The sequence below is a fragment of the Apteryx rowi genome, unplaced genomic scaffold (genome assembly GCF_003343035.1).
Source record: "Apteryx rowi isolate R43461 unplaced genomic scaffold, aptRow1 scaffold_524, whole genome shotgun sequence".
NCBI lineage: Eukaryota > Metazoa > Chordata > Aves > Apterygiformes > Apterygidae > Apteryx > Apteryx rowi.
This window is the reverse complement of record NW_020450788.1, coordinates 77634-102857: the sequence shown is the minus strand read 5'-3', so window position 1 is coordinate 102857 and position 25224 is coordinate 77634. Positions and strand designations below refer to the sequence as shown.

General features: G+C 38.7%; 1 protein-coding gene across 9 annotated transcripts in view; it reads left to right on the top strand.

Annotated features, from left to right (window-relative positions):
- Nucleotides 1-24716, top strand: part of IMPG2 (interphotoreceptor matrix proteoglycan 2) — a 64891-nt gene extending 40175 nt beyond the window's left edge. For 6 of the 9 annotated variants that reach the window (XM_026080503.1, XM_026080502.1, XM_026080507.1 and 3 more), the window contains 13 exons: nucleotides 1170-1331; nucleotides 4258-4316; nucleotides 6234-6251; nucleotides 8312-8556; nucleotides 9189-9271; nucleotides 13017-13341; nucleotides 13916-15672; nucleotides 16561-16780; nucleotides 18002-18212; nucleotides 19976-20164; nucleotides 20348-20549; nucleotides 21352-21431; nucleotides 22322-24716. In XM_026080503.1, the coding sequence (XP_025936288.1) occupies nucleotides 1170-1331; nucleotides 4258-4316; nucleotides 6234-6251; nucleotides 8312-8556; nucleotides 9189-9271; nucleotides 13017-13341; nucleotides 13916-15672; nucleotides 16561-16780; nucleotides 18002-18212; nucleotides 19976-20164; nucleotides 20348-20549; nucleotides 21352-21431; nucleotides 22322-22334 (3564 nt within the window). In that variant the 3' untranslated portion in view covers nucleotides 22335-24716. The other 3 variants (XM_026080505.1, XM_026080504.1, XM_026080508.1) reach the window with 3 other exon arrangements.
- The last annotated feature ends 508 nt before the right edge of the window (nucleotides 24717-25224 follow it).

Here is a 25224-nt window from a genome sequence, read left to right as displayed (position 1 = left end):
AAGCCAACCTGTCCTTCCCCAAATATCCCCAAATTTTGTTCAAGAACAAAGCCATGAAACTAGATCTTTTTTTCTCATGTCTTTCAGTATACCAGAAAAAATAGTGAATTGGTTGTAAATTAGTAGGGAGCTAAGCAGAAGGTGCTCTTCATGTCCTGCTCACTCAACTTAGGTTAAAATTGGACCGGAATTCACTGCTGCCCAAGGCTGCTGTGATACCTGCAAGCTCCTATGCTAAGTTGCACAGCCATTGCTGCAGGGTTGCTCAGATGACTGCAGACCTATCGATTGCAGTCCAGCAGTTTAGTTTTGCAGAGGTCCCAGCAAATCTCCTGATGACCACAGTGTATCCCTTGGGATCCTTAATTACTCAAGCTGAACTGCACAGCTTGTTGTTCTGAATGCATTCCAAGTGGAATAATAAATAGGAGCCTTGTGGTAAATGGGTACCTATATTGCCAATTGGGCTCGTGAGCTGTTGGTGGTGCACTTTAAACTTGCCTCATGAACACCCCACGCAGCTGAATTTCTGTTTGTAGCTGTGGTCAGCTAGATGTGCCTTGCACTAGATGGAAGATGTGCAAAAGGAAAACAGGATTTCCAGTAACAAAGCAATAGTCAGAAGTTTGCTGTCTTAATAAACTGCCTCATTAGTTGCCGTCTCTGTCCCTGAGGCTTCGTGAGCCCTCCGTTATAGTGCAAGGCAAACAGGTAGGCTGATGGCTCAGGTAACGTACTGTGCTTTGAACTGCAGTTTTCACATGTCATCAGATATATCCACGACCATCTTTGTGGCCCACCAGTAGTGCCCTGATGTGTTCATATCCATATGGCATTTATCAAGAGGGCTTAGGCTCTCTGGCACATCGTGGGCCAGAGAAACCTCCAGGTCTCCAGGGGCTGGAGAAATTTCTAGCCCACGTAAGAATGTGTTTGGACCCATGCTGACAAATGTAGCGTGCTGACAGATAGCAGGTCATATGTACATGTAGACATCTGGGATGCTTTTTATATGCCTTTCGCATGGAATAAACCCAGGATATATAGGATTATGGTCTGTAATGAGTAACAATTTATTTCCTGGAAAAAAAAGAAACAGTCAAAGCGCAAAACAAACCTAAAAGGCACTAAATCACCTCTTGTTTTCTCCCTTTTCCCTTCTTCTCCAGATCAATAATGAGATAAAGAAGGAGGATGAGCAGCTACTGAAACCTGTGACTGAGCAGATCATTGAGTTCAGCATCATGATCGTTGGACAGAAGTACAGTGAGGAGCTGAGGGACCCAGCCACCACAAAACATCAGCTGCTCTCAGAACGATTCATTGCACAGGTGATTTACCTTCCCTGTCTTCCTTTTTCTTTCACAGCATCTGTGTTAGTACTGGTTTTTTTCTCAGGGGCTCTGCAGAACCAGCTTAGGGCTTTCGTTGCCTAAGGCAGGCTGGAAAATATTCATCCACTATGAGAATATCCTGTTTTGTCTGACAGGCTGCCTTTTTGAAGTAGTAGCGTTGTGTGTAGCACACCAGTTGCCAAACAGCCGTTACTCTAGTTTCCTCCTTTTGTTTATTATGAAATAGTATGCTATCATTTTTGCAGGCAAAAGAGGTAGAAGCGTGCTTTTGGGGAGATCAAAAAATTATGCTGAAGCCCTGCATGGGGACATACTCAGAATGGGGGACCTTTCTGAGGGACACTGATTCCTGTTCTGCTTTCATTCTTTTACTTTGCTTCATATTAGCAAAAGAAGCTAAGCCAGATGTTATTAGTAAATGAAAGACAACTGCACTTCTTTTAGTCCTTTTAAGCACTTATTTTTACCAGGGCTAACTTTGGCCTTACTGTCCTTTTTGAATTTTTCAGTAGTTCTCCCTGCCAGCATTACAGAGGCAGGGCTTAAAGATGTCACAGAGAAGTAAGTGACAGGGATCTTGTTTGCCTCTAGATGGAACTTCATTATCTCTTAAAGGTTTTGCATCTTGGAAATCTCATATTTAAAGGTATATTTAACATCTCTTTAGTGGCCAGCCTGCCTAAAGGTTTTTCAGAGCTTGCTAATCTTGTTTGTCCAGATTTGAATTCTTATAGACTGTAGTCAGTTTGAAACTGAGGAGTAAAAAAGACAATTTGAAGGTCTTGGCAGACCAGCCTGCCCACGCTCTCAAATGGCAGGATATGAGTCAGCTCCGGTTCAGAGCCACCAACCTGTGCTGGGGCAGTGATGGGAGGCTGCTCTAGTAGCTGAGGTATGGTACACCGCAGCACTAATATTGAGCACAGGCAGAAGGCATACAGGTCCACCTGGGTCTGCCCATGTGGGCATGCTCTGGATCTCCTACCAAAGCTGAGCACTGAAATGAAATTTGGGGAATTCTTAATGAATACAAGAAGTGTCCCAATTTTGGATTGTAGTAGAGACTCTATAGAGAGTAGGTGGTAAGCGGGGGAAGTAAAAAGAAGTTACGAACAACAGAATTTGTTCACTACTTCTCCTCAGGCATGGTAATTCTTTGAGTGAATCATTGCCCACTCAAGTGAGATACTCTCTGAAATCAAGACTGCCAAGACAACACTTGCTCCTCATTTATGCCAGAATCAGCAGTGCATATGAGCATGTTTTAAAACCCTCCAACCTCAGAAAAGTTCTTAAACACATGCCTGAATCCTACTGGAGTCAGTGGGAATGAAGCTTGGTTAGACTGTTAGGCACCAACGTAAAAAACAAAACAAATAAAACACACCAAACCGTATGTGCATATATAAATATGTATAAATATATATCATACATGATTTATTAGAATTTTATTGTAAAGTTAATTTAATTTTAATCAAAGTTTAATATGTTTTAATTTATACGCTACAAATAAAATTATTGCCCCAACAATATATAAATGCCTACTTAAAGTATGATCAAATCGCTGTCTCCTAACTTCTTTCTCCCTGTTGTTTCTCTGTATTTTACCATAATCTTCTTGGGGCAGAGAGCTTGTCTTCTTCTTGGGAGAGGCATCTGTTACATCTCTGGGGGGGGCCATAGAGCAACACATCATGGGAGTCATCTTTTCTTTAGCTTTCTTCCTTTCTTAGTCCCATTTACTTGGGGTTCTCCTTGGCAAACTCTGAATCTCTTTCACTGGGGCTAACCCAGTGCCAGATCCTGGGCCAGATGGGAAATAGATGTACTCTTCACTGTAGCCAAAAAGCATCACTACAACTGTCACAAGTGGCTAGCATAGGCTAGACATCTTAATTTTCCTAGCTGTGTGGCCAAGTAGCAATACCATAGTGTGTGTGTGTGTGTGTGTAAGAAATGTCAAATGGGACAGAGTCCACCTGGCACATGGATGTTCCACTCCTTTGATCCCTTGCCTGGTTCCCTCTGTGCTTGGATAAAGAAGCTCTTGGAGGAGAAGGAAAAAAAAAGTTGGCATCACTCAGATTGTTTAAGTCTTACCAGAGGCAGTTTAAAAATAGGGAGATTGTGGAGAAAAAAGAGAATTTGAGGAGTAAAAAATAATCCTCAACTGGCAAGAATCTTTTGGGAGGGAAAAAAAAACAAAAGCAGTGTGAACCTGCAGGATTTATTTCTTATGTCTCGTGCAACACAGTTGATTACTGAATTAGGCCTGGATGTGCTACCATGTTGCTGCCCCTGGTTTCCTCTTTGAGCAGCACTGCCAACCACTCCTGAGTCTTTTCTACTTTGCCATTTAGGGCAGCCCAGATGAGCTGTTCTGCACGGCATAATGCATTGGTGCCTTTCTGGAGCCAAGGAGGTCTCTGTTCCTAAGGCAGCCTTTGCTGCTTCCTCTCGTTTAGGTTGCTAAATTCCAAATAATTTTTCCTGAATTTAATCCAAAGAGGTTTGGGGGGTAATGGAAACCTCTGGGTCAGAGAAGGGTTTGTGCTGCATGAGTAAGAGAGAGAAAGGTGGCTGGTATGGGCAGTGCAGATCTCTGCAGAGTCTGTCTGAATTCCCCCCTCACTGAATGTTTCTATAGAGTTCTTGGGGGATGTTGTACTTCATGCTTTTTCTTTTACCTTTATAGTAGTGAAAAGATGCCACCAAAACTTTCTCCACAAAGAGACTATCCAAGCATTTTTCCCTGTTAGAAATAACAGCTCAGATGCAGATTATTTATTTATTTATTTATTTATTTTAAAGAAAATGTTGAAAATACTTCCTGTTTTTTTCACTACAGGGAGTAAAGGAGGGGACATCTGTGTTAATTTTTTTTTTCTTTTTATCAAAATAGATCCAAAAGGCATTTGAAGGATTACCTAAGTACAAAAGCATCCATGTACTGGAATACAGGTAAAAAGAGATAATAAAATATGCATTAAAAATGTATCCATTCTAGCAATAATGTTCTCTGAATGGATGCATATGCAGTGATTGAAAATTATTTGTGATAGTGCATTGTGCTAGCCTCGTGCTTGATAGAATGTCAAATGTACACAGGAGTTTCTAGGATGTGCTAACCAAAGGACAAATACTTCCATACTGTTACATATATACATATACATATATAGACAGAGGTTAAAATAGAAATTCAGAACTGTGTTTCCTCTTTTCTGCTTCTGGCATCCATCAGAGTATCTTGCATGATATGCCTGCCTTGGTTTTAAGGCAAGGCACTCTTATTTAAGACTCTGTCTTAAAATGAAAAGAGTTCTTTTGTAATGTAAGATCAGTATCTGTTAGTTCTTCAATACTGTTGACATGTCATAGTATTAAAGAGTGAAGAACACAAAAACTCTTTTGGAGAAATGTGTACTTAAATTGCTTTCCAACTTCTAATGTTAATTTGGGATGACTCAAAAGGTTATCATTTGAGATATGTAGAGGCCTTTCTCCCTTTGATCAAAGCAAATGTAGGTAGATAGCTTTTGAAAATTATTTACAATGTTTTAACTCTCTTTATTCTCATGAATATTGTTGAAAAAGGTTAGTTTTCTCAAATTACTTTGGGATTCAGAATGATGCCGTAAATTAATTTGGAAAAGTAATGGATCCTGAGTATTATGCATCAAATATCTGGTGTCTGAGGTTTGGGATACATGGATCAAAAACTGTGATTCTTCTTCTTGAATGGATTGGACATAACTTTCAGAATCCAGTGAGGCTGCTTGTGAGTGAACCTGAACTGTGTTTTCCATGAGAATTAGTAATCTGTATTTCTTAGAATGTTCCAGGCAATAAGTGTACTTGCTAGGATACATGCAGATAACAAAGCAGCTATAGGGAGAAAGGTAGGTTTTATACTTGTAGCTCTAGACTAGGTTCAGTTTCTAGCTTAGCCATGAAATACTTCATTATTGCAGGCAAACTGTTTGTCCTCTTCGTGCTTCAGTTCCTTGCAGGTGACAAGGATGAAATATCATACCTGGAGGGGTGAGACTGTTCAAACGATGTTGTCAGAGGTACCAGAAAAGAATGGTATAGGAATGAAATTATGAAATGTTCAAAAGAACATGGCAGAAATGTTCCTGGTGCTGTTTGCCCAAACGTAGTGACAAACTCCACTTTGGGGCCTGCTAATACAGTATAATTATCTGATCTGGTAGTTTGGCTCATAGATACGTAATAGTTATACCTGCCTCAGCATGGGAAACTTCAGTCCTTGCAGAAGCACAGAGGCAGGTTTGACTTTTCAGTTCCCACTTTCACTTGTGGCTAAAACCACAGCAAACTGGTGTAGTGACATGGAAAAGCCTGCCAAAGCTCTGCCTGGGAGGTAGCAAACCCTTCCATCTCATTATTTGCAGTCTAGTATCTTTTGCAAGCTCTCAGCTTTGCTTCAACAGAGAAATAAAAGGTTGATACTCCTGACAAAATACCAGAGCTCCTTGCTGCGCTCTGTTCTGTCTGATGGAAGATGTGTTTATGAACTAATCTTTAGGTAGAATTAGTGAGCTTTGATTCTCTTGGCACTGACAGTAATTTAACTGCATTATTTGCAATAAGATGAGATGGCTCTATTCTGCTGATTTCTAGTGATCAATACTAAATATTTCACTTAGTTCAGTGAAACTAGAACATAGTTTGTTATTAACAGAATAACTATGCAATTTATAAGCATTTTTCTCTGTGCATCTTCAAATTTGTGTGTCCTGTAGAATACCATGGCCATTTTGGTTAAAACTAAGTTAGAAGACCTAATGGAAAAGCTAAAATTGTTTTAACAGGTTTTGTTGGTTTTTTTGTTTGTTTGTTTGTTTCTATATTTAGCTCTCCTGAGGAGGACAGGTAAAGACAACTTCCTTCTACATATTGCTGTAATACAGATGGAAAAATACACATTAGCTGTAGGACACTGTCTTGAGGTCTTGTGGTTTTTGCTCCGGGGTGAGATAGTTATCCAGCATAAATATGCTAGGTGGGGGTTGTACCAAAAACTGCAAGTAGATGATCTCTTTTGATTACAGATTTTGATTACAGATAACCTGATTTGCTTATTTAAATGCTAATCATAAAGAACTGCTTGGGGAAAATCTTTCTAAACACAAGTCAGCTACTAAACTAGGTATTGTATAGGAGTCTCTTGGTGAGGAAAACAAAATTACTTAATGATGACTCAAGGTCTCTATAATTTGCAGCAGTCTGGATGATGATTGTTATGGAAATTCAAATAGATAAGAAAACCATAGGTCTCCAGCAAAGACAGTTGGCATAGCTACTTCAAGGCCAGAGTTGCTACACACCTTAGCAGAAGTTTTACAAACATTCCTTTGCAGAAGATGGGATCAGCATGGGCCTGTCTTTGGGTAGACATATTTAGGCTCAGGATCATAAGTTTTCCTCCTTTGATATATTTTAAGAATATCACAGACAAAAAATAACTGCAGCCTCAGACTTGCTAGAAGTATTTTCTTTTGTCTGCTTCTCAGCAAGGGTATAAGTAATGTCCAGTTTCCAGTCTTACAGAGACTGAGCACTTTAATTTTAGATGAAAGGTTAGAAAACACAATTCTCTTTACAAACAACAGTGACTCAAAGCCATCCTCTATCACACTGCACTTCTGCATGGCAGGATGCATCCAACTGTTCAAAGAGGTTCTGTTCCAGATGTTTTAGCCCCTTCCAGACAGATGATGGTGTTGTAGTTATGAGTTAGCAATTATTAACTGCAACTGACAGCACAGTTTTATTAAATCTAAATGTTATTTTTGACTAGCCCGCTGTATTCCATCTTAGCGGTGCCTTTTCACTATTGCTCTCCTTTTTCATTTCCTCTACTGACACTCAATGCCCATGATGAACCTGTGGTGGGCTCACTTCCATGACAGAGCCAGCAGCAAAACTCCAGCAGGCTCATGGTTTTAGTGCAGTTCTGTTTGCTGATTATGTCTCTGTTGTATCTGGTGCTGGGGCTTTGGAGGCTTCTCTGAACTGAGCCATTACTTTAGTAATACAGTCCAGCTCTGTGGAATGAGGAAAACCTATCTTTGTAGCAGGTTTTCCTAACACTTCATAGATTACTTCATTTTCTTGCTGTGCTCTGTGTACAGCCAAAGTATGTTACATTTTCTAAAGCTCCCTTGTGCTTATGCCCAGTGTATGGTAAATCTGATTGCTACGCTGTCATGTGGGAAAGGACATTCAGAAATAATCAGGAGAGGAAAATAAAGAAAATAGAGGGGAGTTAATACAAAAAAGCTCAACTGTACACAGGTATAAAGCAAACACATTTTGTTAAAGAGTAAATGACCAAATGATACAGTAACTGGGAATATTTTTCCAGAATACAAGCTATATTAAGTACCATTTTAGTGCTGTCAAAAGCTTTATTTCAAGCAGATTGACACTGCACACTGACAGTGATCAGGGTTCCCACTTGCTACTATATATTTGTATCTGTTTTCCATGCTGTTTTCTTACCTCACAGCTATCCCCATCATTGCCATGATCCTAAAAGCATCATTCGCGCCATTGCATCTTGGTGGGCTCATTAGTAATGCTGGCAGAAAGCCAACGTTTTGCTCTCCATATGGTTTTTCTACTACTCACAAGTAGAAATACAATACTATGACCAGACCAGATGTCATGTTCTGGTAGCCTTTTCTTGGAGAACTTTGTTATATGGATCTTTGCAGTGGTGGAAAGCACAAGCAGATACAAGTGTAAAAAGAATTAAAGGGTCTTTGTCTTTGTTTTGATTTAAATTGTGTTTGATTCCTTTAAAGCATTGTATTTTTATTTCAAAAAAGGATACTGACCCAGGTTCTTAAATAAATAAGACAGTGTTTGCTATGCCTTGAAGACCTTGTACTCTAATCTCTGTTCTCTTTCTCTTTGTAAAACCGAAGTGGGGTGGAAGTCCACTATGCTGTTACATTTGATGGAAAAGCCATCAGCAATGCCACCTGGGACCTGATTAACCTTCATTCCAACAAGGTGGAGGACAACTCCTTTATGGGCATAGAGGATAATCCAACAGYTGTTTACACCATCAGTGATTTCCAAGATTATATTGCTGAAATCCTCCAGAAAAATGCCTTGCTTGAAAACACTTCCTTGACTTTGGACCCTAACTCTCTCCAACTTATTAATAGTGAGTATTACTTAAGACACATCAGTGGGCCATACATCTGAGGCCTTATAAGATAACTCTCAGGGACAGGTGAATTATTCAGCTGCCCTCTGAATAATTAAAAACAAATGATGAAAATGAATGGATTGTAGTTTGTTTTGCTCTGATGTTAACCAGGTCAGGTCATTAGCAGTAAGATCCCATTCCTAATCCATTAAATTAGCCTCTCCCTTTTTTCTTTCACACTGTGATCTGGGGTATGCAATTTCAGTAATACTTCAACAATTAAAAGGAATAGATGGTGAAATGTGGTTCGCATGATACATGTTGCCTCAGCACCCAAGATGAGCTTCAGTTTAGTAGCTCTGCATTGGTTGTGAGCAGCACAAAGGAACCCCCTGTTTTTTTTGTTGCCTACTCAGACATCCTTGCACAGTTGGTGGACGAGTGCTGTCCAGCCCCATTTCCAGCTTTCCTTTGCGCTTCCTGTGAGTGATCCGGGGGGACTTCCAGAAACAAAATCTCCCTGGCAAACCTGAGAAGAACCTACTAGCAAATCTGAGATGAGGAAAGATTTTTTTTCAGTCAGTCTTCTACAACTTCTTCACACTGCTAGTGCAATCTTCAGATTCCTTGTATTTTTATTTTCGCAGTGAAAGAAATCGTACAGCCTGCAACAGAAGACCCATCCTGGGTTACTGAGCATCCCGTTGTGCTGGAGCGCCCGGAGTTTGATGTGAGTATGGTTCAGAGCAGCGGTCTTTTAATTTGCCACGTGTCCTTCAAACATATTTAAGCAGCTTAATTCAGCAAGATGGAATTACCCAGAGGTTCTCTATCATACAGAATGAGTAGTCATGAAGGCACATTGTAGAGTGGAGTAAAAGGTTTCCGGTGAAATCTTTTGATAATTTGTGTATCTGTTGCACAACAGTTTTCTATGGTCATTTTATATTACGTGGCAGTACTGTGTTTCTCATAATGTTTATGTCATAAATTGCTCTAAAGAGACTTGATTGTCCCCACAATACAACCTTTCTTTGGAAACAGAGAAATAGATGTAGGCAGTAAAGTTGGCTGTTAGAAGAGATGAGACAAAAGGGTAAGCTTCCTATGCTCCTTTTGTTACTGTTTTCACTGAAAGTTCTTAGTTCACTTCTTAAATGGTGTCCATCCCCTTAGTGTCAACAAAGGAAACGCAGAATAGTATTAGCCAGTGGTTTCTTTTTTTTTTCTTCTTTTAAAACATATAAATTATCTCATCTGATTTCTCTGTGTCCTGGATTGCTCCGAAGGTGAAGTTTCCCATTGGACAGGAGGCTTAGTACCTCTGAACATGCCTGTGCAATGCAGTGGAGCTGTAAGCAGAGATACCAAGGCAGGTGCTGCTGAGCCAGCGATGCTGAGATCAAGTTAATTAGTTCTGCTGACAGCCAGAGTTTCTGTACAGTGGAGCACTGTCTGCACTGCGCTCTGTTGTGTAACACAAGTGTGTGCCTTCCAAGAAGAAATGAGATCAGTTCATGCCACAAAATCCAGACCCACCTGTGTTTGATGGACGTACGTTGTGAACACAGACACTAAATTTCAGGCCAACTCCTAAAATCCTTATAGAAGCAAAATTCTCAGCGACTTCATAGAGGCAAAGATTCTTGTTATAACAGTCCCTTTATGTTCATGCCAGTGTCCCCTGAGTTTTTAAAACTAACCAATGGTGTCTAAAATGCAAATTCACATGGTTTTGTCATAAATGGGTTAAACATGGTGTGGAGAAACATGAGTTTGAGTTAGTTTTCAGGTAGGGCTTTCTATTTACTAGAGCTATATAACTAGATTCTAATGTTGCAAACAGTTATTTTAATAAGAGAAAGGATTCTGCCATCTTTACATTCTTTCTGTGGATGCTTTAACTGATATGCAGGCAAAAAGATTTTATAGGTGAGGTGATAGTTCATCTTAAGTCAGTTTTAGGGACTAGTTTGTAGAAGAAATATTACTGGAATTTACTTTTTTCTAATCATGGACTATGAATAATATGTCATTTACATCTTCAGTCAAAATATCTGATTATATAAAAATTAAAGATACTGAGTATATCCAAAAAGCCACTATGTACAATCTACAATACACAGATAATTTGGGGAAATAATTTTGGATACATTTAAGAAAATCATAAACTGCTTAGAGACAAACAATAAACAAGACTGAAATGATTAATCATGATTATTTGCACAGATGCACGGTCTATCTTTTATGGTTCAAGTAGATACTGTTAAGTAGAACTGTTGCCTATGAAAGAGTTTTGTTGTTATTTTTCTTAGCCTGATTTTAGAGGTTGGGTTTGTATTATCTTACAGGGTCATGGCATAATGTGGCACTATCATGACTTTCCGATGTAATCACTAGGAGATGGTATCAACTAATCATTAATTCTTCTCCTTGAGTTTTACGGTTCTCTTAAAAAAAAAAAAAAAAAAAAAGAAAAAATCAAGTTTAGTATTTGAAATCTGTATTTTTTTTCTGTTGAGTTGTAGCAGGTAGAATGCATTGGATTATTGAATACAATGTCTTTTTGGCAGCAGAAAATGGAAAATCAGGGAGTTTGTGGGGTTTTGTGTTTGCAGTCATCTGTCATATTTGTAAGTCTTTCAAAAGACATTAGCAAGAACTAAACTTGCCAATACAATATTAAACTTGTTAATATAATATATTGCACTGTAACAAGAATCTTTGAATAATGTTAGTTGTCATAGGAACATCTATCCACATTAAAATAAATGATGAAGTGCAATTCCTGGCAACTAAATGCTCACATAAAAAACTGTATTGAGAAGCTATTGCTGCTAGTCCTTATTCATTCTTTATGGAATTTATATGTGCAGTTTCTTTCTAATCTTGCACAATAGCTTTTTTCACAGGTTTACTTATAGTGGTCAATTTTGCCAAAAAGATAATTGCTGGAGCACATGTGTATATATGGTATATGTACTTTTCAACTAATCATTACCATATAAATGCTATAATGTGAGAAGACTGTGATGGAATAATGACTGGCTATAAAAACATGATCAATACAGGTGGAGAGATAATTGAAGAAAAATACCTTAATTGGCTTGTTTCAAAATTGTTCAAATGCAGCTTGAGTGGAGTTGAAAATTTAACTCACCCATGTGTTTCAGGCAGAAGCAGAATTTAAAACTGAAAAATATTTAAACTTGTCCTGATTATTCATGCTAGTGAAATCAAACAGATAGTTTAGACAGGTATAGTGAGCCACAGGAGTGGTTAAATCAGTATTTAGTTTTGAGCTGTAATAAGTATTATTGGAACCTCTGCCCACTTAACTTTACTGGTCACCATCAACAGTTGGTTAATTTTTAGTAAAGTGGTTCTTTAGGTTATTTGGCAGTTTTTCACACCTCAAGTTTTTTTGTCCATACCAGGTTATTGCACAGCATAGACATCTGGGCAGGTGTCTGTGCAAAGCACTGGAACTCCTGAGTTTTAAGCAGTTAGCTTGCTTTTGCAGTCTTAGTCAAATAACTTAATCTCTTCACTGATTTTTACCAATATCCTTACCTCATGAGACACTGCAAATAGATTAACATTAAGACATATACAATGTGCTAAGTATTCTGATTGTATACCAAATAATGATTGGTGTATATAGTAGAAAGTAAATGGTGTGCAAATTGGAGAGGGATTTAAAAACAAATTCATTTTTCACAGTTCAAGCAATCCACAGATTCATTATGTACGCTCTTTGTTATTCATCAATACTGCTGATAGTTTTCTTTCTATACATGTGTCTCTTAGAATGACTTTAATCTCAGTTCTATGTTCTAAACTTTCTTGTTTATATTATGTTTTTTGTTTCCTTCTTGGGTTCTAATTCCCACATACCAGAAGATAGCAATAAATCACAAGAGGGCATGCATACATTCATGTTCAGTTTCTAAGCTTTTTTACTTATCATAGTAATTATAATAGTATCATAATTACTGCATTAATTATGTAGTTGATAAATAATGGCTGATATGACCTCTTCATGCCGTAGGAAGATACTACTGTGTGCATAAAACTTTTATTTAATTAGAAATGGATAGATTCATTTTTCAGTAAAGAAAAGGAAAGGTGATGTAGTATAGACGGTAAACCTCTTAATATCATAACTGAAGCTGCACTCCAAAGAATCTGTATAGCTTCTTTCCTTTTTTAATGGACATGGCCGGACTTGAAATGCAGGTCACCAGGACATACATTTTACATGTACATTGTACATTATGGTACATTATTAACAAAGAGTATGTTTGCTAATCCTCCCAGTTTGGCATGTCTTGCTACTATGCATTACGTCCTCACAAAGGCAATAAATAGTACCCAATTTTGCTGCTGGCCTATGGTTAACACTCTTATATGTTCACCCCAGTGCGGATGGCCAATGCTTCCCCTGTAATAGAAGTTATGGTTTTATGTTTCAGGATGACACCTTTGTGGCTGAATGGCCTTCAGCAGATGAATCAACTGCCAACAATACCTTGCCATTCGAGTTCACCAAACCAGACTTCACTTTAGGTAGTGAACAGTCCAATGACAATGAAATCTGGCCAACGCCTGAAAATCTGGACTCTGAGGTCAGTTTGACACCTGAAGCTCCACTCTCCCCAGAGGCTGATGTCACTTCTTTGCCTGATGGGCTGAATTTAGAGGAAGGGACTCAGACTCTCCATTTGGTCACTCCATCAGTATTAGGGCACGATTCTGTGGACTCTCTGGAATGGCTTTCAGTCCTGGATTCTTCAGATGGTAAGTTAATGCCATTGACTAATGCTTAATTCTGGATGCCAGTATTTCCTGATATTCACCAAAGGTATAATTCACCAAAATTACGACTTAGGTCTAAAAATTGGATATATTTCTGTAGGATTGTTTTTACCTTTCTTGTGTGCCATGCACCCAAGAACAAGATGTTACGATAAAATGTTTGTAACAGCTAATAATGCCTGTTTATCCCCCCAAGGAAATTGTATATATGTAACACTTGTTTAATTGCACAGAAATATTTTCACATGAGGCATGTCTGAGTGATGCCATGCAGAGATAACTGATCTCTGAAGCAGACTAATTAGCCTAAGGATGTGCCACACAGCTATCGCTGTATTGTTTGTTCTGCAGTCTTGACTTAGCCCAGAGAATATCAGAATCAAAAATAGAGAGATCACCATGGGTTCTTCTGACTGTGGTATGAAATGGCCAGTATATAGCATGGGAATCATGCTGATGAGCATGATACATGCTGAATATAGATCTATGGACAATAAAATGAAATTAATTTGGCAAACTTTTTTGCATTAAAAACTAATTGAAAACTGATTTTTAGGGTTTGAAGATACTGGACTATCTGAAGACTTTCTTCTGCCTTCAAGTGTCCCTTCTCACCTCGTGCCAAAGAAACCTTTATCCACAGATGATCATGTAGTTCCTCTGCTTTCTGCTCCAATGGCCTCTTCATCAGTCACAGAGACTGATACTAAACGAACAGTATCTGCTGAGAAGGAAGAAGTAGCTGAGGGTAGTGCTTCAGACAGTAACAATGCAGACTCTGTGTTGCATGAGTCTGTGAAAGAAGTTCCTTTTCCCTTAGAAGTAGACCCTATGGAAGGTGAAATTGATATATACCTTGGAGATAGAATTATAAATGATGATGGGTCTGGTTCAGCTTTTGATGGTTTGGGAAAAGAAATGGAATCAAATACTTGGCCCTGGGGAGTAGCAACACTGAAACCAGTTTTCTACCCTGGTCCTGATAGCTGGCTTGATGATGACAACGAGTCTCTGTTAATCAGAACTGAGGATATTCCTGAAGGCCTGATCTTGGATTATGTTCTTAACTCTAGGAAGAAATTAGATGATGATCCTTCTGCAGATGAGAATGAAGGTATGACCAATACCAATATAAGAGAAGGCTTCCTGGATGAGTCTGAAATATTTGTCTTTTCAGAGACTACAACCTGGCCTGTACCTCTGTTACAAACAGAAGAGCCATCATTTGTGGAATCATCTACACAGATGGGAAGAGCGGCCATGTATAATTCTTCTTTTGTTAAACCATCCTTTGTTTTGGAGCCTTCAGTGGATTATTCCTCTGTAGACCTGCCAACTGTAGAGGCCCCTGTCTCACCCCAGGATACAGATATGACTGTTGAAGAAAATCTTCTTGTATCTACAGGGACCCTCAGTGTGGAACAACCTGAAGAGTTCAGTGTGGGTTGGAAGATCACTTCTGAAGCAGTTGAACACCAAAATGAGGACAGGCCAACGTTAGAAGAATTATCCACAGCAGGGCAGTTGGATGTAGCTGAAGCTGTTACAATAGGCCACCTGGACATAAACTCTTCAGAAACTATTCTGACTGTAGATCCTTTCACAGTAAATACTGATACTTCTACAAAAGAGCAGCAAATCCTAGACCCACCCTTGACAGATCAAGAAGCTACTGGATCAATGATGAAGAAACCAGCTGACATTTGGCCTACTGACAGAGCACTGGAGAAGACATTAGATCACAAAGTGCAATCAGTAATACTAACTGTACTTCAAGTTTCAACTGTAGTTCCTTCTGTAATAGATCAGACCACTGTTTTAGAGGACTTCACTGGACGGGGTGATACGGACCATGACACACATGTTTCCAGTAGCATTAGCACTGTTATGAACTCGTATGCAACAGTGAGAGTAACAACAGATACTGCTGAGCTTCCATCCCATTTTCCTCCGACGGAATCCACGGTATCACTGTCTATGGCTACCTCAACAAATCTGGAAGATGAAACGACAACAATCTTGGATATTTCAGTGGAGCTGGATCATGTGAGCAGTGTCCACTCTTCTTCTGAGCTGAGTGAGGAGGGAAGGAGCATGACGGAGAGTCACGTGGAGCTAACAACAAATGTCCAGTCCACAGAGATGGCCAGCGTGGCTTGGCCCACTCATGAAAATCACAATAGTACTCCTGTCCCATTGCGAGCTTTGGTGGTGTTCTTCAGTCTTCGGGTTACCAACATGATGTTTTCAGAGGACTTGTTTAATAAAAATTCTCCTGAATATAAAGCATTAGAGCAACGATTCTTGGAACTGGTAATTACTTCTATGCTAAATATCCATTACCAGATAGACAAAAACTGTTGGTAAATAAGTTAATTTGTTTGCTCTGTTCTGAAGAGTGTAACTCAGATTGGTGTTACAGTTATTATTATTATGGTTCCTCCATGGTAAAATTCTGTCAGGAAACAGTTTTAATTCAGTCAGTAGTCTCTCAAAATCTGAGGAAATCATTATCTTCACTTTTCAGCAATATGGGCCAGATGCTCAGTGGGTGTCAGTAGATGTAGCGTAGCTGAAGTCACTGGGACATTCCCTTCACTTGCTTCCTGAGTGCTCTTTATTTATTCTGTGAGGAAAGAGAAGTGAGTGAACTGGAACTGTGGGGAGCCACCTTTCTGCACACATTCAGCCCATCCTAAGTAAGAGGCAATTTAGGAAATTAAACTGTCCTTAAACTGGCTGATCTCTTAAATAGCCAATGGCAAGGAAGGTCTCGTAAAAGTAATAAACACCAATTATCAAATTTTAACCTAGAAATGCCCTTTCCTGTTTGCAATGAGTATTTTACTTTGAAAGAGGGAGGAAGCAAAGGAGAGGGAGAGAAGGGGGACATGCTTGAAGGTAATACCCTGTGAGATGTTGAGTATGCCTGGTGCTTAGATCACCATATATATCCCGTAAATTATATTTCTGTATGATAGCTCAGGAAACTGGCTGCAAATTGATCTGCTCTAAGAATTGTGTGGAGTACTCTGGCTCGTGGCAAGCTGCCACTATGGGCCTCAGTTGCGTAAAGTTTTGATACTCTTGCTATGGGATTTGGATAAAATAATTCAGACTCCCTCGGTTTTTGATGCAATAACAGACTTGAGTAGAAGATTGAAAGATTCAGCCTTTCTGTCATTGTTTCCTGTGTTGCAGCTGGTCCCCTACCTTCAGTCAAATCTAACGGGCTTCCAGAATCTGGAAATCCTGAACTTCAGAAATGGCAGCATTGTGGTGAACAGCCGAATGAAATTTGCCAAAACCGTGCCTCGGAACGTCACCAACGCTGTGTACATGATCCTGGAAGACTTCTGCAACACTGCATATCACACCATGAACCTGGCCATTGATAAGTACTCCCTGGATGTGGAATCGGGTACGGAGGCATGGAAGTGCAGTTGCTGGAGCAAGGGTTTTAGGAGCAACTTCTGCTTTAAGAACTTAGAATCCCAGCATCTCAGAGATTGCCCACCACTTTTCAGAGGCTGGGGTTTAGAAAGACAGTCTTTCACAGAGTTTAAAAAAAAAAAAATCTGTTTAGGGAGTAAACAGATGAATCCAGACTGAGCAAACTATATGGGGTGCTTATAGAAATACAGGGACACAACTGGCTCATGTAATACTCTGTGTAATGCCACTGCACTTTTACTGTGGAGTAAGAGGGAAGGTTGGTCAGTGAGTAGAGTGGTGCCCATTTCTCTTTTGCATCTAAATACATACAAAACATACATAATATTCATGCATGTTTTCAACTTTTTCCATGTAATCATTCCCACAGGAGGCAGCCAGCTTAGCTGCAAGGTAACAAGGTATCTGCACAGGTAGCAGCTGTTGCCTCATTCTTGAGTTCAGGACTTGATAGCAGTAAAAAGTTATATGCCCACTTAATTTGCTCCTCTGAGATATAGGGGGAAAGCTTTTTCCCCTAAGTCAGCCAGCAGTTTACCATGCAGGCAACCCAAAAGTATTTTCTGTTATAGCGTTAGAGAAAAATAACAGTGCTGACCCATTGACAAGTGGGAGCTGTTCTTCTCAGATAGCTCTGTTACAAAGATGGTCTAAGTAGTGTAGAAAATCTTTTGATAGTAATCACTTAATTGTATGCTAGCCCTCTTAAGCTTGGTACAAGTAAGAAGTCTCAAACGCTACAAGCTTCTCATGTTCTTTGCAAAGACAAATCACCTCATTAAGTGTTGACTGCCTGAAGTCACCTTGCCCTTCCCTGTGTTGCTGCCTAGTTTTTCTGTCAGGAGGAATGCTGGAGGTCAGCTGTGTTTTACTCATTTACAAAATAACATCCCAGGTGACAGGAGAGGCACTGCCTGTTCCAGAAAGAAAAAGAATGTTTTATACTTTTTTTTTTTTTTGGTCTTGCTGGGTGGTCTTGGCCATACCACTTACACCCATTTTACAGACACAGAGATGAGCGCTTCTTCAAATCCCTTTGCAACACAAGTGACACGTGCTGGATTTTTGCTGAATATTATAACTAAGAGATCATTAGAGATGCTACTTTCCAGGGCAAGAGAGTGACAGTGCTTTGCCTCTATTAAAGTTATTAGCTCTCATTAGTATTTTCTGTCTTGTCTGTTCTCAGGCGATCAAGCAGATCCTTGCAAATTCCAGGCCTGTAATGAGTTCTCCGAATGCTTAGTAAATCGCTGGAGTGGGGAAGCAGAGTGTGTCTGCTATCCTGGCTACCTAAGCATTGACGGGCTGCCATGCAACAGTGTTTGTGATCTGCAACCCAACTTCTGCCTGAATGATGGGAAGTGTGACATAAGCCCTGGACAAGGGGCTATATGTAGGTAGGTCATCCTTCTGTCTGAAGTATGTGCTTCCTGTATTAAAACTTCTTATAGTCTCCTTTACCGTATCCCCTAGCAAGTTCTGTAAGATAATGTGTAATAGGAGAGATGTTAATGACCAACATCCACCTAATGCTGCTGACTGGAGGTCCCAGTGTTAGTTTTCTTACGTAAAGCTCAGGAATGAGGTAGCGTAGCAAGTTTCTTCAATAGAATGGAAATGTTAGGAAGGAAAACTAACTAGGAAAAGTGGTAGCAATGGAACATACTCAGTTGTTCAAATCACTTCATTGATCTTTGGGGACAGAATTTATCTCCAGAAAATTTCTCAAGTACTAAAATTTTAGATAAACTCATAGATGTTTTATGACATTAATTCCATCACAAAAATTCAGATTTGAAAGGCATACTAATACAGCATGAAATATTAGAAATGGTGCTCTTGGTTAAGAAAAATTAGTAAAATAAATCATTGGCCACTTGAGAAGAATCATGTATGGTTCATAAAGATCAAGATGCAGGCACTCTGGCTTTTGCTTTTAAAAACCTACAGATGCATTTGAACAGGATGTCTGTTTTGCAAATAGTTGAAAAGACATACTAAAAGATATAGCTAAATATATGCTCTTTCTGGTACTGCACTTAATTCTTTTTTTTTCTCTTTTCCACGTAACAGTCTATGTTTAAAAAAAAGTATAACTATCAACAAAGTTAGGGAGAATTATTGCAAAAAAGCATGACACTACTAATAGTTATTTATGTTACTTCAAGTGATTTTTGTTAAAAGGCTTGCCTACTGTTTTTTTTCAGGTCAGTCTTAAGCATTCTAACAGCTAACATGAAAAACAAGAGAGTGTTTTTAAAGCTATGAAAAATCAATATCACAGGTGTAATACAGATTTTATCATATTTGTATAATAGTGTTTATGAGAAACAGGTAAGCATGCTCTAGGCAATATTTATAAAGAACTTTATGAAAAATTTTAAGCACTGGTTACTACTTTGAGAAACTATTGCAGATAGTTATGTTAAAAGACTGATGTTTCTTATTTAATGAGGTTCATTCCTGTGAATGGTCATAATACCTTACAGTTCAAGTTTTTATAGTAAAAAGCCCCAAACACACAAACAAAATGCAGATTAATTATTTTTATTGGCAAATTCAAAGTCAGCATTAACATTACAAAGTCTCATGCTCAAAACCACATCAAGGCAAAAATAATGAGTTCTGTTTTGGGGAACAGTTGCAATAATACAGTCTTGGACACCCTCTTTGTTTCTAGTCATCTATTCTATATATTTATTTAACTAAACATTATGGAGCTTGCTACACTCTAAAAACATTCTGCTCATTTAACACACCTTCATTTGCATTTATATCACAATACCATTAAAGGTAGAATGTAGTTTTGTTAGTGTTTGATACATCTTGTGCAAGGCTGAATCAAGGCATAACACCTTTTTACTTAGTCTAAACACCTTCCATCACAAGATTATTTGCTAAATAGCAAAAGTCACAAGCCTTTACCATCACAAATGTATTATTCATGTACCCTTCTACCAATATTCACTCAACTGAATAATATTAAAGAGGCTGTTCATAATAAAAAAACAAGAAAGAAAAAGTTGGTCCTTGAAAATTCAGAGGTGTTTATTAAGGTAACTTAACTGAGGGCATGTCATAACAGGAAGTTAAATAAGCTTACGTTAACCAAAGTGACAGTTTTTGCTGGTGTTTTATTTCCCACTTTTTTTTGTTGCAGGTGTCGTGTAGGAGAGAACTGGTGGTACAGGGGGGAGCACTGTGAAGAGTATGTGTCTGAACCACTCGTTGTGGGTATTGCAATTGCTTTGGTGGCAGGATTCCTTCTTGTGGCGTCTGCTGTAATCTTCTTTCTGGCCAGGACCCTTCGAGACCAGTACACAAAGAGTGACACCGAGGACTCACTGGGGTAAAAGACACATGTAATGTTTTAAAGCACATCTGCTACAAGAAGTACAATTCTGTCCTAAGTCTTGCATCACGCAGCTGACGAGCAAAAGGATGTACACACCTCTAAATGGTGGGCTTCCTTATCCATCTGCTGCTGTTCCAGGCTGCAGAGAAACTCACTGTTTGTTTATTGCTCCTCCAGGCAGGGTGACAGCCTCTCGTCCATTGAGAATGCAGTTAAACACAACCCCATGTATGAAAGCGATACCACTGGCAGCTACAGCCACTATTATCGGAGATACCCCCAGCTGACATCCTACAGTTTGACCAGTGCAGAGACATCCACTGAGTACAGCAGTGAAGAGATAAGGCACATTTATGAAAACAGCGAGCTTACTAAGGAGGTAAGTGTCTTCTGGTTTTATAGTGGTGTGCAAAATATCAAACAACAATCAGCTTATTCAGGAATTATTATCCTAGATGTGGGCTCAATCTTCCCCTGAGCCTATACTCTAGACAAGTTGCAACTCTGGCTGCAACTAGTTAGGAGGAGAGAGAAAGGATTTCTTCCCCTGCTTGCTCTTGGGCATATGAAAGTCATTATATGTCCTTTCTCTATGATAAAGGAGCTGACCACTTAAGTAACTCCCCCCCGCCCCAGTATTGCTAGACATAGCCTTTGGTTTTTAAGGCCAAGTGGCATCTGCAAGCATAGTTACAGAGTCTCCAGGCCTTTATACAGGTTTTTGAAAGTTCAGATCTTCTTATAACCTGCAAGTTAATCACATCATTGTTCTCCTTTCCTGTTGCAAACACAGTATCCAGGGTTTACTCTAGAAGGCTGAAGAGAAGGGATTTATATCCAGGAACTAATGATAAAGCCTTGAACAATTGCAAGAGGTGTGAATCCAGCCTGTAACTGGGGTTGTGGGCAAAGTATCTATTAGAGATAAATGGTTCTGTTAAGTCCTGTTGAAATGTCACACTCTCCCAACTCTGGTTTTGTTTTAGCAGTGAAGTATTACTGGACTCCAGAACTGAAATGCTTCACTTTAAAAACGAGTGTAAATACATATTTCTAGTATTGGAGTGCCCAAATCCAAGGTCTTCTCCTTGAAATATCGAAGTATAAAAGTTTTTTTCCAGTTATCATAGTAGTTTAATTTCTTTTCTTTTATGTACCTACAATTGTTTCTTGTGTTTTAGGAAATTCAAGACAGAATTCAAATTATAGAGCTGTATGCTAAAGACCGTCAGTTTGCAGAATTTGTTAGGCAGCATCAAATGTGAGTAAAATGTCTTGTCTGGATAATTCTTTTGATGTTTTCTCAGGTGACCTTTGCTACATTACTATACTCTTCACGTGATGTGTCTTGAAATGCTAGGGAGACCTAGAGGTTAAGATTTCAACATTATTTCTGAAGAGATTCAAGCCTTCTAAAGTAGTTAAAATAACTAGTGTCAAACTAGATGCTCACAAAAGATATGTTAAAAGCAGTGGAAAGGAATCCTAAAGTTAATGGGTGTCAGAGAAGCACTGAAACCAATTTAGGTCCTTAAAGCATAAATAGAACCTTCTCCTCTCCTTCAGGCTAGTTACTGTTGCATGTTGTTGTATTTAAAATAGAAGTTTTAAAAGCATGTTGGTCTAATTTGAGTTCTCAAGGCTTGCCAGCAAACTAAAAACGAGGAGGTCACTAGCACAATATTGTCTGGTATTGTGGGTGCATGTTATAATTGAAAGCTTACATTTCCAAATAATTTACCAAGTTGAGCTGTGTGCTTTGAAAGTTAGCCACAAAAAGGCTATAATAGAATTCTATATTTGCAGTACACATTCCTATGAACTGTACTCAGTGTAGCAATCAGAAAGTTAAGAGATAGCTGTGTTGGTTTGGAAGATACTGCAGTACAATTCCTTGGGAGCAGATTAAAAATAGCTACAGTAGCAAAAACCTCATGGTCCAAGATCATCAACTATACTTTTTTTTTTAATTGAAAATAACTGCAGCTTGCATTTTTCAGTGTCAGTTGTTCTTTTTTTTTTTTATCTTGAAAAGGATCAGCTTCTAAATTTTCTGCAGCTGGAAAGCAGTAAGGGCTGCCTAGTATAAGCCTTGAATCCAAAGTTTGAAAGAGACTAATTTAATCATTGCTTTTCTGTTTTTCATTTCAGGAAGCTGCTTTAAGGAAAAAAAAAAAAATCAGTAGAAAGCATGTGGGAGATAAAGACTACCTTGTTGCCATAGCAATGGGCTCAGATGTAACTGCAAAGTTACTTATAGTCTTAACATTGCATAGATGGATACAGATGTTTTCTAAATGAATGGCTAAAATGTATGAATGTCTGTTTATCTCTATTACCTCTGGCTTTTCTGCATAAAGAGACATTCCTAAGAGGTGATCAGAAGTGGCAGAGGTTATGAAAGTTCATTTTTCTTTGAAATGGACAGTGAAAGTTTGTATACCAAGGCAAAATATCTCCTCAGGAAAGGAGAAGACATATGCACAAACTAAAAATAAAATACACATTTAAAATCCCTGTCTGGCATTTTTCCCCTCACTGGAAGCTACTGTAATGGTTTCACAAGTATAAAGTTCTAGTGGAAAGAAATATTTGGTTTGCACATGAAAAATTTGTAGGATTTAACTATTCTGCTATAATGCTAGTATTATTTTAAAGAGTTCCTGTTATAAACACAAACATAACATCAGTGGAAAAATTATCTTGCACAGCTGCCTGATTTAACTTTTGTCACCTGACATTAGCAAAATAGAACATAATATTGAGCCTGCAGCTCTCCTAAATGCTCTCCCCCAAAATAAGCAACACCTCTGACTCTCAGTGACCTCATCTGTCACCTTAGCAAGGTGGGGCAGTACTTCTACAATACAGAGTTTTTAAAACCAGGATGGTTGGTTCTCCAACTGTTCCTGACAGACACATAACCTGGGGCACAAAAGGGCCTCTTCTAGCAGTGTTCTGGAAAAATTAAGTGACTAACATTGACTTTTTTGTATGTAGACAATGTGTTGGATTTTTATAAGTTAATATAAGTTAATTATTTCTTGTCCATTTCCCTCTTTTTCATAATGGGTTTAATTATTGAAATAAAAAGGTGCATAATTTAATGATGAAATACTACAGTGGCATTTGCCAACTTTTTAAAAACATATATATTGTTTACTCAATGTTCAATTCAGCCAATTAATATCTGAATTTTCTTTATTGAACTGGGCAATAGCCTGCCATCAGCTCTGTTTCAAAATCAGGTTGTGTTATTTAAGTGCATGCATATTTAGTAGATGGCAGCAGTTTTTAACAGGGAAGGGAAAAACCTTGAGGTTCCTCTTGGCTTAGTGGAAGCCAGTGTAGAATTCTTCAAACAGCAGAAGCCAGCCTGAAGCATTTTAAAATAGCTGAATTGATATGGAGACCTCCTGAGGTTCAAAAACTGAATTTTGTTTTGAAGTTATGAAGAAAGTGGGGGTTACATGTTAAGGCATGCTGGAGCTTTGGCCAGTCACCAAATCTCTCATTTAAGGCATTAACACTGCTGCTACAGTTAGAGTGCTAACAGTCTCACATTGCCTCTACTAGCAACCAAGGCTTAGTTATTCATTTTTACAACGATAATTAGTAGTCAACAGTCCTTGGCCTGCATGTACCAACAGTCACCTGATACTTTTTAAAGTTAAGTGATAGTAAGAACTACTTACTGTCCACAGGCTGCTGATCTAAACAGGTTAAGGCTTCACTGAGTTCTTCTACATGTTCTGGAGGACCTCACTGGATCACTTGCATAGCATCCTCTTGCCTTGAGTGGCAGGGAATGGGGATCAGAGCCATCTGTCAAACAAATGCTTATATATGGACCATTGTAAATAAGCCTAAATAACACAAGACTGTGGAAAGTAATCATAATTAATATCTGCTTAATATCACTGTGACCAGATGTTGTGAGACAGAGGTCAGGGTGCTCCATGACGCAAGGACTGTTGCTGCAGCGCAAGTCCTCAGCACACCCCAGTCCCTCCCTGCTCTTGCAACAGCAAGAATGAGCTGTCCTGTTACACCAAGGCCTTGTGATCATCATAACTGTATGGTTTAGAAACGTATTTGAGAGTTGTTTCTGTGCAGCTTGGCTAGCTTGCTTCTGCGCTGCTTCTGCTAAGAACTGCTGCATTTTCAATGCGGTGTGTGGGGAGGAAGGCTATGCCCTTCCACCCATGTCTTCCCATTTGCTCCATTTACAGCATGAAAAAAAGCTTGGTTAAAACTGGAAATTTGCATACTTGTATGTTATTAAGGTTTAGGTTTGGTGGAGAATTTGGAACTGTATCAGCCCTTTGTATGATATAAATCAAAACAGTGTGTGTCAGCTGGGTTCTTACATATCATAAATGTATTTAGTATTTGCTGTGTACAAGCCTTAGGAGAGTCTTGGTCTCACTGAGTATGAGGTATTTTAGTGTACATACAGTGAACTACTACTGTGTGTGTGGGGGGGAGTATACACATGAATATAATGGTATCTTATTTTCACTGCAATAAAAAAAATTCCAAAGTTTCTCTTTTTGATAAAATTGATGTAGAGACTATGAGTTTGAAATGGAGAGAGTAGGTATCAGCCATGAAGACTTGTGCATGTAGAATCAGAGTTTTCTTTTCTAAACAGAGCTGATTAAGCTGTTAAACTTATTTGTTAAAAGTGCCAAATGTATTTCATTATCAGTTGCAAGGTTATATTCTGAAAATCCATGCTGGAAAGCACATATTTGTTACAGTGCTAATCAAAGAACCAAAACATGTTATTACTTAGGTGAACCTGAAGTCTCAAAAATACAAGCAAACAAAACCCCCCTTCAAACTTCTCCATCTAAACTATTCAATGATGCATCTTACAATATATCAAGAAGGACTTAATGAGTTTGCTAGCTTTATTTGATACTTTCTCATTCAAAGGCAGAAGGAATGAACTCTAAGGATCCTAATTAAAAAAAGAAAAAAAGTAGCAGCTCTATATACAAATCTACCAGTACTTGGTTATTAATTAATAAAGTTTTTCACTTGCTAAA